General features: G+C 36.2%; 1 protein-coding gene across 1 annotated transcript; it reads right to left on the bottom strand.

Annotated features, from left to right (window-relative positions):
• Positions 1 to 606: 606 nt before the first annotated feature.
• NMU (neuromedin U) lies at positions 607 to 13,771 on the bottom strand (the record flags this gene model as incomplete). The annotated part of the gene is made up of 8 exons (XM_009576875.1): positions 607 to 642; positions 1,928 to 1,981; positions 6,844 to 6,918; positions 8,959 to 9,009; positions 9,116 to 9,145; positions 9,682 to 9,741; positions 9,852 to 9,899; positions 13,713 to 13,771. Coding segments are annotated over 8 exons (413 nt in total), but the record flags the coding sequence as incomplete, so codon positions are not given.
• Between the last annotated feature and the right edge of the window lie 225 nt (positions 13,772 to 13,996).

Below are 13,996 nucleotides of genomic sequence, written 5' to 3' on the forward strand. Positions count from 1 at the left end.
GCATTAGTTCTAGGTCAGGAATCTAAAATCCTGAAAAATAAGAAAAAGCTTTAGCTGTTGGTATGATATAATACTAAATACTTAAAATACGATAGAGATATAAGATATATTAGAAAACAGAGCATTATAATATTGGCATAGGGAAACTTTTTATATTTCTCCAAAGAATTGAATGGATTTGAAATTAAATCCTGAAGTCTGTACTTAGTTTTAATGTGAGGTTTTTTTCTGTGTAAGAACAGGGGCGTTACCCCCAGGATGTCAGTATGTATTTGACAGGTAGTTGAATCAGTTCTTCCTGACATACACTTATCATTGTAAACTTTCCAAACTGTTTACAGATCTGGGATATTTTCCATTTCTTGCTGCCTGAAACAGCTCTGAGTTCTCAGTTCTGGAACTGAGTACCTACAGCTTCTATTCACTTCACCTGAAGATACGTGACTTTAGCACATCTGGGAGAAGCTTGTCTGCAGAAATCTAAGTTAACAAAACAGTTAAAGGCTTTCTGAGACTACTCCTCAATATAAATATTGTGCCCTATTTGTACAAAAATAAACTAATTTAAATACAGATTGTGATTAAAAGCATTAAATAAATACCTCCTCAGGGAAAATCCACTGATCTCCTTCCGTTGCGTGGCTGAAAGACAAATATCCAATAAGCACTCTATAAAACTGACTGGTTTCAGTAACAAAGCCCCACCCAACTTGGTATGTATAGAAATTGGGAAATTTCTCAGTTCTTTCAACGTGATCACCATTAAAGATAAACCTGAGACCAGTTATTGTTTAATGTATATCCACCTCTGGAAGATAATTATAAAGTAAAAATTATGGTGCAGAGATTGAAGAATGAATTATGCCCATCTTGTATGATTTTATAAGGGGAAGAAAGCCACAAGAAGTCACTCTGAGAGACCATTATCCCTCATTCTTTTTTCATTTTCTTAAGATGTGCTTCCAGATTGTTGTTATTATTGCATTATAAGCGTTGTTGTAATTAACAAAGAAATGTATGTCACTCAATGATTTCATTTTTAGACTGTGTTCTTTAACATAGGCAAAGAGTTTCACCCTTTTCACCATGGTCATTTCAGAAATATTTTGCACGACAAAGGAACTTGATAAGATGTCTACTAAAGCTGATAAAAAAATCTCTTGCTGAGCTTAATAAGAATTTGCTTTTCACTCTGGCATCATGAATGCATCGATGTTAATATTACCCATAACTTTGGCCTGTCGTAAGAATTCTACAGATCCATTCCTGATACATAAGGAACATAACTATACAAACTTGCCTTCTTTTCATTAGCCACTTTCTTATTTAAATAGAAAAAAAGATTAACCAAAAGCAAGAGAATTATTATTAAGTTTGACTTGCCATCTTTAACTTGCTCAATTTTGCAAAAATGGAGTAAAAAGGCTCTATGGCATCAAAGATAAACACAGTAGTTTCATTCTCATGAGAATTTCTGTTTGTAATCCTACTGTCAAAACACAAGGAGAACGGGAAGGTCAGGCCCAGTATCTGTTTTGGTACAGTATGTAAGCATGGCATTGTATTTATATCACATGCAAACGTATCATATCGAACAATGCTTTAGAAGGATTGTCCAAGATGGTGTATTTTCTTGAACTTTCTCTGAGAATTACATACATAATAACCAATGGCTTATTAAGACACAGCATGGTATCATGTATATACAAACACTAAGATGTGTACAAAAACTTACTACTATGCCTTTATGTTAATCAAAGAAAATGTCTGGAGCAGATTTTGAGTAGTCCTATACAGTGGGATGCTCTTACTGAAAAAAGTTTCCTCAGTCATAGTAATTCTTACTGTAACTCGCTGGTTTCTCTACTTTTTGATTGTAACACTCATCAGGAAATGAAAAAAAAAAAAAAAGTCGAACAAACCATACCCTGTAGAAAAAGTAGCCTCTACTTCGAATCCCACCAGGTCCTTGAAGTTCTTCCTGAAAAAAAAGTATTTTAAATCATATCTACTCTTGTAAATGAATCCGTATAGAGAGGTTGCTTATGTACTTATTAAAAGTATTTCTTCAGTACTACTATACATGCCGTAAGGTATGCTTTATGTATCTTTCTCCATGTCAGTAACAAGAAGTTGGCGTTATCATGTAGAAATAGCAGAAAACACATGAATTAGGGCCAAATTCCACCTCAAGTTTTGGCTCAGTTCAGATTGCTTTAGAATGGTACTAGTAATGATGAGCAGCTTTTGTCTTTGACTTTCCAGGTTTCATTAGCCAGACACAACCCAAGTGTCTTCACGGTAGTGGAGTCTCTACGGACAAAGTAGAGCCCTCGCAGAAGGACAAAGCAAAGATTAAATATCAGAAATATTTGGGCTCCTCCCAGGAATGAGATCCCAGACTGTTCCCAGAGGTCTATCATGATCATCCTTCTCAGACTAACTCCCAAAGAAAAGACCAGTGCTTATGATATTCTATCCTGTCCGTGCTGCACACATTGAGAAACAACTGTCCACTGATCCATACAGCAAGGGGGGCGGGAACGAATGATGAAGAAAATAGAAACTCCATTTAAATGTAACAAGTACAAAGCATGAAGTATCCAGTTGCTTTAATGAGACCTTCATGATTAGAGAACACATAAACTAAATCACAGTACTTTCATTGCTTGTGTTAATACCAGATATATGAGTGAGTTGTCTCTGTCATGCAGGTGGGGAGACAGACCAATTAAGAAACAAAATAGTTCAAATCTTGTGCTTACCAGAACATAAAATTTAGATGGAATTTATTTAGCGATGATGGTATTTCTCAATTAAAAACTGGGGTCATGTGATCTCTTGGGTAATGATCATAACTTAAGCTGTCATAGAAAGACATCACTTCATGCTCTATTCTAATGCTGTATGAATTCTGTGAAATAGGATCATTTCCAAACACAGGAGTAGCTTCAATCCAGGGAAGCTTTCAAAGGAAGAAGGGTTTAAACTACACATCATTTTCGAGTCTTGCTTTTAATTTTGACTTCAGTTCGCCAGGTATACCATTATACCCAGTTTCTTTGCTGTATGTAAAACATCTGGATGATTTTTATTTCTATTGTCCACCTCATTCTAGCATTACCTGGTTTGAAATACACATCTCAGATCTATAATCCATTCAATACTATAGTTTTTCATATTTAAAAAGGCTAAAAATTTATCTGTTAACGGTCTTGTACATTTCCATTGGAGTGTCTTATGATACTTATATTTCATTATTTTTCTACTTTTTCTATTCAATCTGTGAACAAAAATAAAAACAGAAATTAAACAGGCAGCTGTTGCAAGTTAAGGAAATTGATCTAGAACATAAAAGGAATCAAGACTACAGTTACTAATATGGAATTGTGATCTATTTTATGGACTTTTAACATGTTAATATGTCATTTTCTACTTACAACCACACACCTCTTGAAGAAGACTATGTAGTTTCCTTGTCTGATTTCATGTCAGAAGGTTGGTATTAGACAACAACTAAGGCTAAAATCTGCCTTCATTGTAACTCTTGCCCTCTAAACTTCCAAGGGTTTGGAGATGTTAAAAAATAATTAATACATGCTGTAGTGTACATGCATGTATATTCACAAACCTGCATGTATATATGTATACAGAAACATATGTATTCATGAAGAAGTATGTTTATTTAGAGTTTAATGCCTGCCCTTTTTATCTTTTTCAATCTCTTGGATTGACTTGCCAACAAAGTGCTCTTGCTTCTTCTTAGATCATATTATATCAGTCAAGATGGAGCTCAAATCAAATTCATGACAAAATCTGGTGTCAGTCCAAACTGGGAAGAAAGAATAAATTTAATAAAGCATGTTTCCTCCTTCACCCATCCACCTTTTCAATTCCTTGTCTGGTCGGGGAGAGGTGGGTGTGTTTATGTACAGCAGGTTCTGGTTCTCTTTCCAGTATTAGGGAAAAAAAAAAAAAAAAGATTAGCAGCAAGCTAGCCCTTCCTGAAGCACATTGTATGACACCAAGAGTCAGATAGTCCAACCAAAGGTGGGCAGCCCACAGGAACATGGGGGTTTCCTCCTCCATGGGGGATTGGAGTTCCTCTGCACATCTTAGGCAGGGTTTCTCTGGTCCTCTGCCAGCTTTAAAGTTTACCTATGCCATTTCCCCATCAGCCCATCTGGTAGAGTCTCTTGGAAAGACAGATTTATAGCTTTCTTACATTCAGGGAATAATTGCACTACTTTTATTATTGATGGCAGATTATTTCAGTATTTTCTTAATTTTCTTATAAACTGGTATGGCCCTCAGCAATAACATTTAGAGAGGATTTTAAACTAAAATATGCTGAAATGTAAACAAATATGATAAGCATAATATGGATGAATTTCAAAGATTTGTTATGACATTAAAATAAATAAGGTGCATGCAAAAATACCAAAACCAAAAGAGTCTGCAAAGGAAATTGATTCCAGAAGATGCTAGCACTTTGTAAACCTCTGGTGTTTATGCACTGTACAGGAGTAAATAACAACTTTAACAAAGTGACTGGTATTCACAGCAAATCAAAAAGTTGCCTTCTATAAAATGCAATTCAATTTAGAGCTGTTTTCATTGTTTCCTTAGATTTATGCAAATATTTTTAAATGGCTATATTCTGTAAGTGTTGGCCACGTCATTACTTCACAATGCCTAACATCACAATTGCAAATTAAAGACTACTACTTATCACAGTGCAGAATGGTTGGAAGTCTAACTGTTGCTATTTTCATGTACCACTAGTTAAGAGTACAATAACACAAATAATAGGAGACAGATCTTTTAAAAATTAGCCACTTGAAAAGATGACTAAGGAAACACATAACACTCATCATCATTCATTCATTTCTACTTTAAAAATCTGATGAAAATAAGGTACCTTACAAAAAGAAGCTTGATAAAATGTTTGCCTTTTGCCACTAAGTTGTATCAGTTGGGCTCACTCCCAAACATTTTTCTTTGTCTGTTTTTTTAATTTCCTTTGGAAGAAATATTACCAATTATTACCAAACACTATCCTAAAAAAAGGTCTTTTTATATCAGTATATGTTTATACTTTATGTCAGATAGCTAGTATAGTTTTTAATTTTTTTCTAAGGATTTGTGGAGTACGGGCTTTGACGTTTCTTTGATGTAAAAAATGTGTCTTTAAATTGTTTGTCACATGATGGCTTGGCAGCCCTTAAAAGAAAGAGTTTATTAAATTTCATTTGTGAGTTGTTACAAGTATAGTGACTCTCTAAATATATACATAAAGACACGTGATCTGACTGATATACTCTGTAGAGTTTGGTACTACTATTATTTGGAAAAATATTCTTATAGTTTCTTTTTTGAGCCCACTAAAAATAAAACTGCCATGAAGGGGCTGAAATATGTTGGAATATGCCAAAATATGCTACAAATTTTAGGTTATTGCCTGTTAATTACTGTATTCTATTTCCATTAATTATGCCATCAACCTCAATGGGAGTAAATTCAAGATATTAAAGTATTCTAGCAAAAGGATGCTATTGGATTTAAAAGGCAGTTTGTTTTCACTTACAGCAATTTTGTGTTCTTGCATTTATGCTTTCCTTCCCATTCTTTGTGTCTTAGTTGACATGCATGTTCATTTAAAAGCTCAGAGCAATTCCAAGAATATTCTTTGCCAGTATATAGGTCCAACAGCATAAATACAGTTCATGTCCATGTCATCACAGAAGGTAAATTTTGCCCTGTATTTTCCTTTCAGATGTGTAGTGGGTTAAAATTTTCATAACCGCTTTAGTCCATGAGAAGATGTACCAACTCTTTAAGTTCTTATACATGGCCAGGTTCTGTCACTGGATAATAAAAATGTGATTCAGGGTATATAGTTGGGATTATGCAGTGATCCGAAGAGAGGGGTAGATAGTATTACCAACCACAACCATGACTAGATGAAAGCTGTCATGCGTAATCATAGGATTAAGAGTCCATTGACAATTTGGGAGTTAACAACACAGCCTTTATCTGGATTAATAAAGGAAAAGTCCTACTTATGGGAATGCTACTATCTGAGTTTTAAGTATCACATTCATACACCTAATTTAACTTGCATATCAGTGAATATAACGAATCACATCAGTGAATCTAAGGAATAACCAAGCTGAAGTCAATGTAAAAGAGGAATAATCTGGGTCTTAGATTTTGGTATACTTTATTATACAGGAATCGTCAGTATTCTTATAGAGGAAGATTCTTACATATCAGACTGCATTTTTCTCTTCTCTCCATAGTTCCTTTAAAGGGATGGACATTTCTATCCATCTGCTTTTTGAAATTTGAAATCGCATTTGCAGCAAATATACTCAAATTTTATGATATTTTGGAAACAATGGATCTATTTCTTTCCATGTGAAACTTTTGTTCCAAAACACACTATTTTTCTATGGAAAATTAATTCCACAGAGAACTTTCTTATCTGCACCTTAAGTTAAACAATAAATTGCCTGTAAATTACTTGGAAATTATTTTTCTTTTTATAAAAGAACTAACAGATCCATTTTGATACATAGGCTTTGTGTTCTACAACTGTTCTGTGTCAGGCATATATTACTTCAGTGTTTTTTGGTTTTAAGTGGTAAATATCAGCAGGATTATTTTTCACTAATTTAAGAATATAAACCCCTCACTTTTCTAATGACAATACACGAATGTGATATACTAAATCTTGAAAATAAAAATGTTATGAGCAGAAAGGTCTACAAGAACATTTTTAGAAGAGCTAATGAATCACAAAGTGTGAGAATGCAAGCACATAGATTTTAAATTACATACGTCCACTTTGTATCTCTTCAGTCTTCTCTCATTAAGCTGGGGAACGAGTTGCAGCAAAGGATGCAGGACAGACGACTGAGAGGACACGAACACAGACACATGAGCAACAATGAAATTCGGACTGTATGATGCAAAAAAAGTCTCTTCCCGCAGTATTGGCTTATGGGCCAAACATGCACCAAAAAAGGACTGAAGATGTTAATTGAGAAACGTATTTTTTTTAACATTCTGACTTGACAAAAGACAGGTGCCAACATTTATATTTACACTATGAGTGTGACTCACAGAGTGATGGAGGGAAAAGCTATGCGTCCTCATCTTTACTCATTGAAAGTTCAGAACTGTTTACAGACTTCTTGCCCAGGCAATTGCAATTATTCAGACTTCGATCAGCCTCTGTGAGTGGTATTTCCATACAGTACTCCTACTAACATTTCTACGATTATCTACTACGGAAGTTAGCAGCTTCAATCTCCGTTGTACTGCAAAGTTCATTTTACTTCAAAATAACTTAAATCGCAGCAAGAAAAATTCTTTTTTTTGCAAGAAAACAGTGTGCAGGAGGGATCCACTCTCAAGTAAAATTTGTAACCATGGCACTGGTCACTCTACCTAAAAGACAAGCTCCAATCGTGAAATTCCTTGTGTTCAACAAGACTTTATGCTTGCAGACAGCCTGGTTAAGCGCAGAGGTATTGTGTGCAGCGTAAGTGCCCCCCTGGCAAAACACAACCATGTGGACTTGTGGAGAGAGGTCCACAGTGAGAAATAAAGTAGAAAAACCTATGTTCCATCAATCAATTTAAACCTGATGTAAATGTAATTTTAAAAATAATGTATTTTTGATACAATACTTCTTAGAAAAGTAATACAACGAAGAGAATTGTAATATATGGAATAACTAAAGTTACCAAAGTGTTAATGTACTTATAGGTAAAATGAACTTGCCTACTTGGAGCCAATTTTGCACTGTCTGCCTAAGGTAGGCAATGTGGATCATAATAGTTAAAAAGTAGAGGTCTGACATGTGGCGGAGGAGTTAAAGCCCAGCTGGCCACTTGGGCTCTGTCTTGCCGTCAGTGGAGAGAGGTTGATGAAGCCAAAGAATGATGGATCTCACCTAAGTTACTATCTCTGAGAGCTGGGCTAGAAAATAGTCACCTGAACAGCTAAACCGGATGTGAGGAAGCGGTAATCTCTGGGGGCAGGCAGGGGCAAAGGCATTCAGGATGGGGATGAAGGGGGATGCAGTAACTTCTTAAGCAGGAGCAGCAGCAGCAAAGCTCATTTCACTGTGCTCTGATTACCATTAAAACCTCCAGAGCAGCTCTATCCTGAAAACACTGACCCCAATATCATCAATATCGCTTTCTAGGAAATATACCACATATTTCTGAAGAAATGAAAAGAACAAGGCAAAAATGGACATTAACATATAAGAATGATTGTTAAGAAATGAGAAAAAATGAGTATGTTTAACTTTTTCAAAATCCTATTGTGCACAGAAAAAACACATAGATGCACAGAAATAACAGATTATGTTTGCACTTTAAAAGCAAGAATGGATCACACATAGTTTGGCTTATGTTGTTGGCTTATGAGAATATTTTTATAGCAATAATACTAGGCTATATTTAAAATCATATTTTTAATTTAAAATATAATCCAAAGTCTGAGTGAGACTTAAATACTATTTTGGCTGATACATATTTATGACATGCACAAATAAATACATACAATTCAATTAATAATTAATGAAAATTCATTAAGAGTTCTTTATATTTATGGTCATGTTCTCAGTTCTATAAATCCACTTTGTATCACTGCATATGTTATGTTCCAGTACCAGAAACAAGCATTTGATCTTATTCTTAAATGTTGTAACTACAAGATTAAGATGCAGTTGGGGTTCTATGAGTGTTTGGTCAGTTTTTTGCACACTTGGACAGTATTGATGATCCCCTCCCATGTTATTAAACACATTCTATATCTTAAACTCAAACCTGCCAGTTCTGAGCTTGCTGTACAGTTGGAAAGACTACTGCAAAAAGGAACATTACCTTGTTTTTACATACAAGCACACATGTACTCACAAGGAGGTGCTATGCCACTTACCATGACGTCTGAGTTGCCTGAGTCATGAGTCTTAGAATAATGAAATAAGAACTGTTCAAAAAAATTAAAAGTGGGGTTTTACTACAAAACAGGGCAAGGGTGTTATGATTTTCTTGACAATTTTAGTGTGATCACAAAACATACTTAGAAATCTTACCCTTTTGGTGTTGTCTTTTTCATCTAAACCCTGTAGGAATAATAATCAGTAGAGAAGCTTTTATTTGTTAAAAAAAAAGAGCAATGGGCAATTTTGATTACATTATAAACTTTTCAGTACTGGATTGGAATATTGTCCTTCCTTGACAGATATATTACATGTTTTTGCTTATCAATGTAACTATTCTTTTCAAACTCTGTAGAGAGCATTGATAATTCACCACTAGAAGAGTAGATGGGTTTAGCGGATGCTCCTTTGTATATCCCTAGACTCTCATAAGTACATTTCTTCCTCCATTCAGAGCTCATCATTTTTCTAATCTAGAGCAATAAAACCATCCGAAACCTTGTATCCAACCTGGAGATTATTTTCCAAACACTGGAGTCTCCCTGTTGTCTTTAATAGGTTTTGGGTTAGGACACATAGCATTTCAGAGTAAGAACTGACAATATTACTTCCAGCATTGAGTGACACTGCAGGTGCGGTGTCCTTAGAATTCACTGTAGACACTGGCACACTGAGAGATCAGGCTTCAGAAATGCTAAGTAGTCTTTTGCGTGTGTTACCTGTGGTTTCTGGAGAAATCCCATGACCAGAAAACAAAGTTCTTCCAGTGCCCTGGACGCCTAATGCAAAGAAAACAAACTCAGGTATCACACTTCCAATTCTACTGGATATAACAAATAATAAATCAAAATAATAATCAAAATAATAAAGTAACCTCTACCTGACTCACCTGAGGCTGAGAATCTGTGGACAGGTAGGCAGAACATGCACCGTCTATCTGTAAAAGTTCACACAGTCCTTTTTTAAGAAGTCAGATTAATAAAAACAAGTGAAATACGTATATTTTCAAAAACAGTTCAGTGCAGCCAAAGGTATGGCAAGCTTGCCCACCATAAGGAATTCTTATAGGTACATTCATGAAATATTTTGTATTTCAGGGGAAAAAAAAGCCCTTAACCAAATAAACAAATTTATACTTGTTTGATCGCAACGAACACATACATATCTGGGTCCTTTATTCTCTTACTCCACTCACATCCCTCCTATTTGTAGCCTTCTCAGACTAAGTCATATTTTAAATTATGATTTTAAGCATCTGGGGTACGATCTACAAACTTACATCTCTTCTGTGATATCTTTGGATTATACAAAACTGCAAAGAAAATGACAAAACTAAAGCAAGTGATTCAAAGAGCAGTCCTCAAACACCACTCTTCCAATTGGATTCCAGCATCCCTGCAGGCGTATGACACACGCATCCCTTGAGTGACTATGAGATGTGTCAGGACCTCTTATGCATGCCAGTCAATTCGTGTGGGTCACCAAGCAGCCAATATCCGAGGTTTATACTGATTTCTTTGGCAAATGATTGGCCAAATGATCTTGGCCTTACAAGATTTTGTTTAAAGGAGGGTGTTCCCAAATCACAATGCTAGTAAGAGATATATGCAATATATTTCAAGGGATCTAAACTCAAAGAGCACTGTGGAAGAAGTCATTGCTGTTGAACTTAGACATGTCAGCACAAAATGGAATGTTACACACAGACACAAAACAAAACAAAAATCCACCAACCAAACCAAGAAGCCCCAACCCCCACCAGCCATTTCATCTGGATCAAAACAAATGTCCGTTTAGGTCTGCATCTTATCTCCAAAAATGGCCATACATTGGCACCCAGGGAAGAGCATAAGAAGAGACCAGTGGTCTAGTAAAACCCGTGCTCTCCAACCACATTCTTCTGTGCTGTGAATTTGACTGATCTCTCTCTGAACCATTGTAAACTTTTAGCATCCACAGTGTCCTGTGCCAAGGGTTTCCTAAACACTGTGCGAAATACTACTTCTGTTTGTCTTGATCAGTCTTTCCAAAGCTAGCTTCATTCAGTGCTATCACGATCTTGTCTTGGAAGAAATAATGAATAAGTGATTCCTACTCATCGCCTCCCTTCTGTTCATGACCTTGTGTAGACAATTAATCACATCCTCTTTCTGTTGTCTCTTTTCCAAGATGAAAGAATCCCATACTTCTGAATCATTTTTAGTTATTAATCAGGGCGGGAGAAGAAATGGAATAAAGGACATTTGAAATCATGGAAATAATATTACCAGTGCTGAAAGCTCAAAGTATTCTGTAAGGAAAAGAAAAAATCTGCAGTACTCCAACTGAGGCTGCACAGTTTAATAATAATGAAAAAAAGAGGCTTAACTTTTCATTATATAACTTTAAAATTCTATCAATAGCAACCTGCATTGGTATGCAACATTTCTTCCCTTGAATATTTGATACCGTTTATCTAGATGCCAAAAAGCTTTGCCAATCATCTAGTTCATAGACTGCATAAAAAATGGGGTTTTTTAAATAAAGAGTAGGCAATACAATGGTCTTATGATTTTATTATAGGTAAAAAGCCCTAAACAGCACTCTTTAGCAATGAAAACATTAAATGAAAAAAACCCAATAAACAAATAATGCATATCTGTGTACTGTGAGACAAGAGATGATTCATTTCTCTCGAGACAATCTACAAGAAAACATTAGCAGAGACAGTGGGGAAGCTAACAGCTCACAGAATTCCCCCTTTAAATAGTTTTTGTTGGTAACCCATCCTCCCAGTTCTCTTTTCCCTTCATCTTGTATTTGTTTGTCCCTGGGCATATTAGTTGAGCTTGACTAGTTTCATAGTAAGGAAACATAGAGGGAGAAATCAGCAGTGAAGGAGATAAACTAAGCTGAAGTCATTTTGGAAGCCTCTGTTAAAAATTTGCTGTTTCCTCTTGTTGAGGGATTTTGTTGTTGTTGTTTTTGATTGGTTTATTTGCTTGTTTTGTAGTTGGAGGTGACTATTAAAGAACTACCATAATTCTGTAGCAGGACAAGCCAGAGACTGCTTTATGTTTGACACAATGCAAGGCAAAAGCTAAAACCTGCATGGACAAAGCAAGGGCTGAGGAAAAGCCACAGTTTCTGCTAATTCCTTTTTAAAAACTAAAAATAAAATTTTAATAGTTTCTATCATCCTTGAAGCATCTTCTCAGTAATTTTCTCTCCTATCTCAGAAATGTGGTCTGAGGGTGGGAGCTTGTGAGTTGTTTGGGGTTGGTTAAATAACATAAAGAAACAAAAGGATGTGAGAGACAAGTAAAGGAACAGAACACTTAGTTACAAAGTTCCCATATTTATAAACTCAGAGTCATTCCTGGAAAATACTAGGTTCATTTAGAGGCAGGGCTTCTCCTGAATGATCCACTAATAAAGTAATAAACACGGAAGAACTGATTCTTTTCACTCCAAGAAATGCTGGTGAACTAGTATGATTCTGTAATCAGGTTGATTTAGGGTATATACCTATGCATCTAATTCTCTTTCCTTAGACCCTCTCCAGTTCTGCATTATTCTTGCTACAGTAGTAAGTTTTATATTGCTTATATTACGTAATTTTACACATAGAATTTAGTATCTTATGCATACTTTTTTGTTTGCTGAAATCAGCAGTAACTTTGCCTTTGCCTCCAGTCGCCATAGGGACAAATCCTGTGTTACAAAGAGCAAATCTTAGCAATAAATGCAAAAATGTATAAAATAGCATTTTTCAATCCAGAATGTAAATAACTCATTTTCATGAACTCCTTAAAGCTATCAGGACCTTACTTCCCAAGAGACCACTTCTTCCCAGGAGATAAATATCACCAGGGCTTGTTCAAGTGCCAGTCTCAAAATATGTTAGGGTTTGAGTCAACACTCCCAAAATGAACTACAGGGAGCTGACAGTAAGGGAAGTGTCTCCTGTAATGGCCTCAATAGGAAGAAATTTACTCTCTGCATCTGTATCCCTGGTGAGTCACTTGCTTTCTAATGTTATCAGAAGCTACAAAATTAAATGTCAACAGAATACTTGAAGGTTACAGCAACACCAGGGCATGCGAGTTGCAGGCTAAACCCTCTCTGCGCGTTATGCCCTGCCGCTCCATCTGTTCCAAAAGGGCAGGGAAGAACCTGTGTTAACACGTGTCACATCCTGGAGCCAAAACAAATGTTCATTTCGAAGATGAGAGTGGAAGTTATGATAGTGATCGGTACCAGAATGTTAGAGGGGCTAACTGACACAGTACATTATCCTTTACGTAGTAAATTGAGAGGCTAGGGTAAGATTAAATACAGTGTCCCAGCCCTGTGTGCAGAACGGAAGAAGCAAGAGGTAAGATTGGATGAATTGAAACAATTACTGCATATCGTGTACAGACTATAAAAATACCAGATGGGACACTGTGTTGCTTCCAGGGACAGTGACAGTTAAATGACAGCTGTTATCAAACGTAGCTCTCCACTGAGCCAAGACAGTCTTTTCCTGGAACGACATCTCAATACCCAGCCTCAAAATCCTCCTGGAGCAACTGTTCAGAAAATCTGGAAAATCAGATGTTTCACCTCTTAACAGATGTCAGGATAGGAGATGTAGAGGAGAAGCAGGACTGGAAGAAGAAGCACCTGAACTCCATGCAAGAGAAATACTGAAGTATGAGGCGTGACTGTAGGAATGGGCACAGAAGAAATGGAGCATACCATTCGGCAGTGTGCAGATGACACTTACCTCTTTCCACAGCTGCAAACGCTGATCTGCCTCGAGTGCTTGGGATGGCATCGGTGCACCTGGAAGCACAAACCATGTTTAGCAATGCTGTACAGCAAAGGTCATTTTTATAAGTAACCCATGTCAGTGATTTAAATAAAAACTCTGAACACGATATGATACACTATTGTCCAGTTCTGCCTGCTGTATGTCAGCAACACAGCAGGAGGCTTCTTCACAAGTTCACACCAGATACGGATGCTCACATCTCCTAGCAATAAACAGTGTGGAAGTTACTCAGCTTT

The sequence above is a fragment of the Fulmarus glacialis genome, unplaced genomic scaffold (genome assembly GCF_000690835.1).
Source record: "Fulmarus glacialis isolate BGI_N327 unplaced genomic scaffold, ASM69083v1 scaffold44054, whole genome shotgun sequence".
Taxonomy (NCBI): Eukaryota; Metazoa; Chordata; class Aves; order Procellariiformes; family Procellariidae; genus Fulmarus; species Fulmarus glacialis.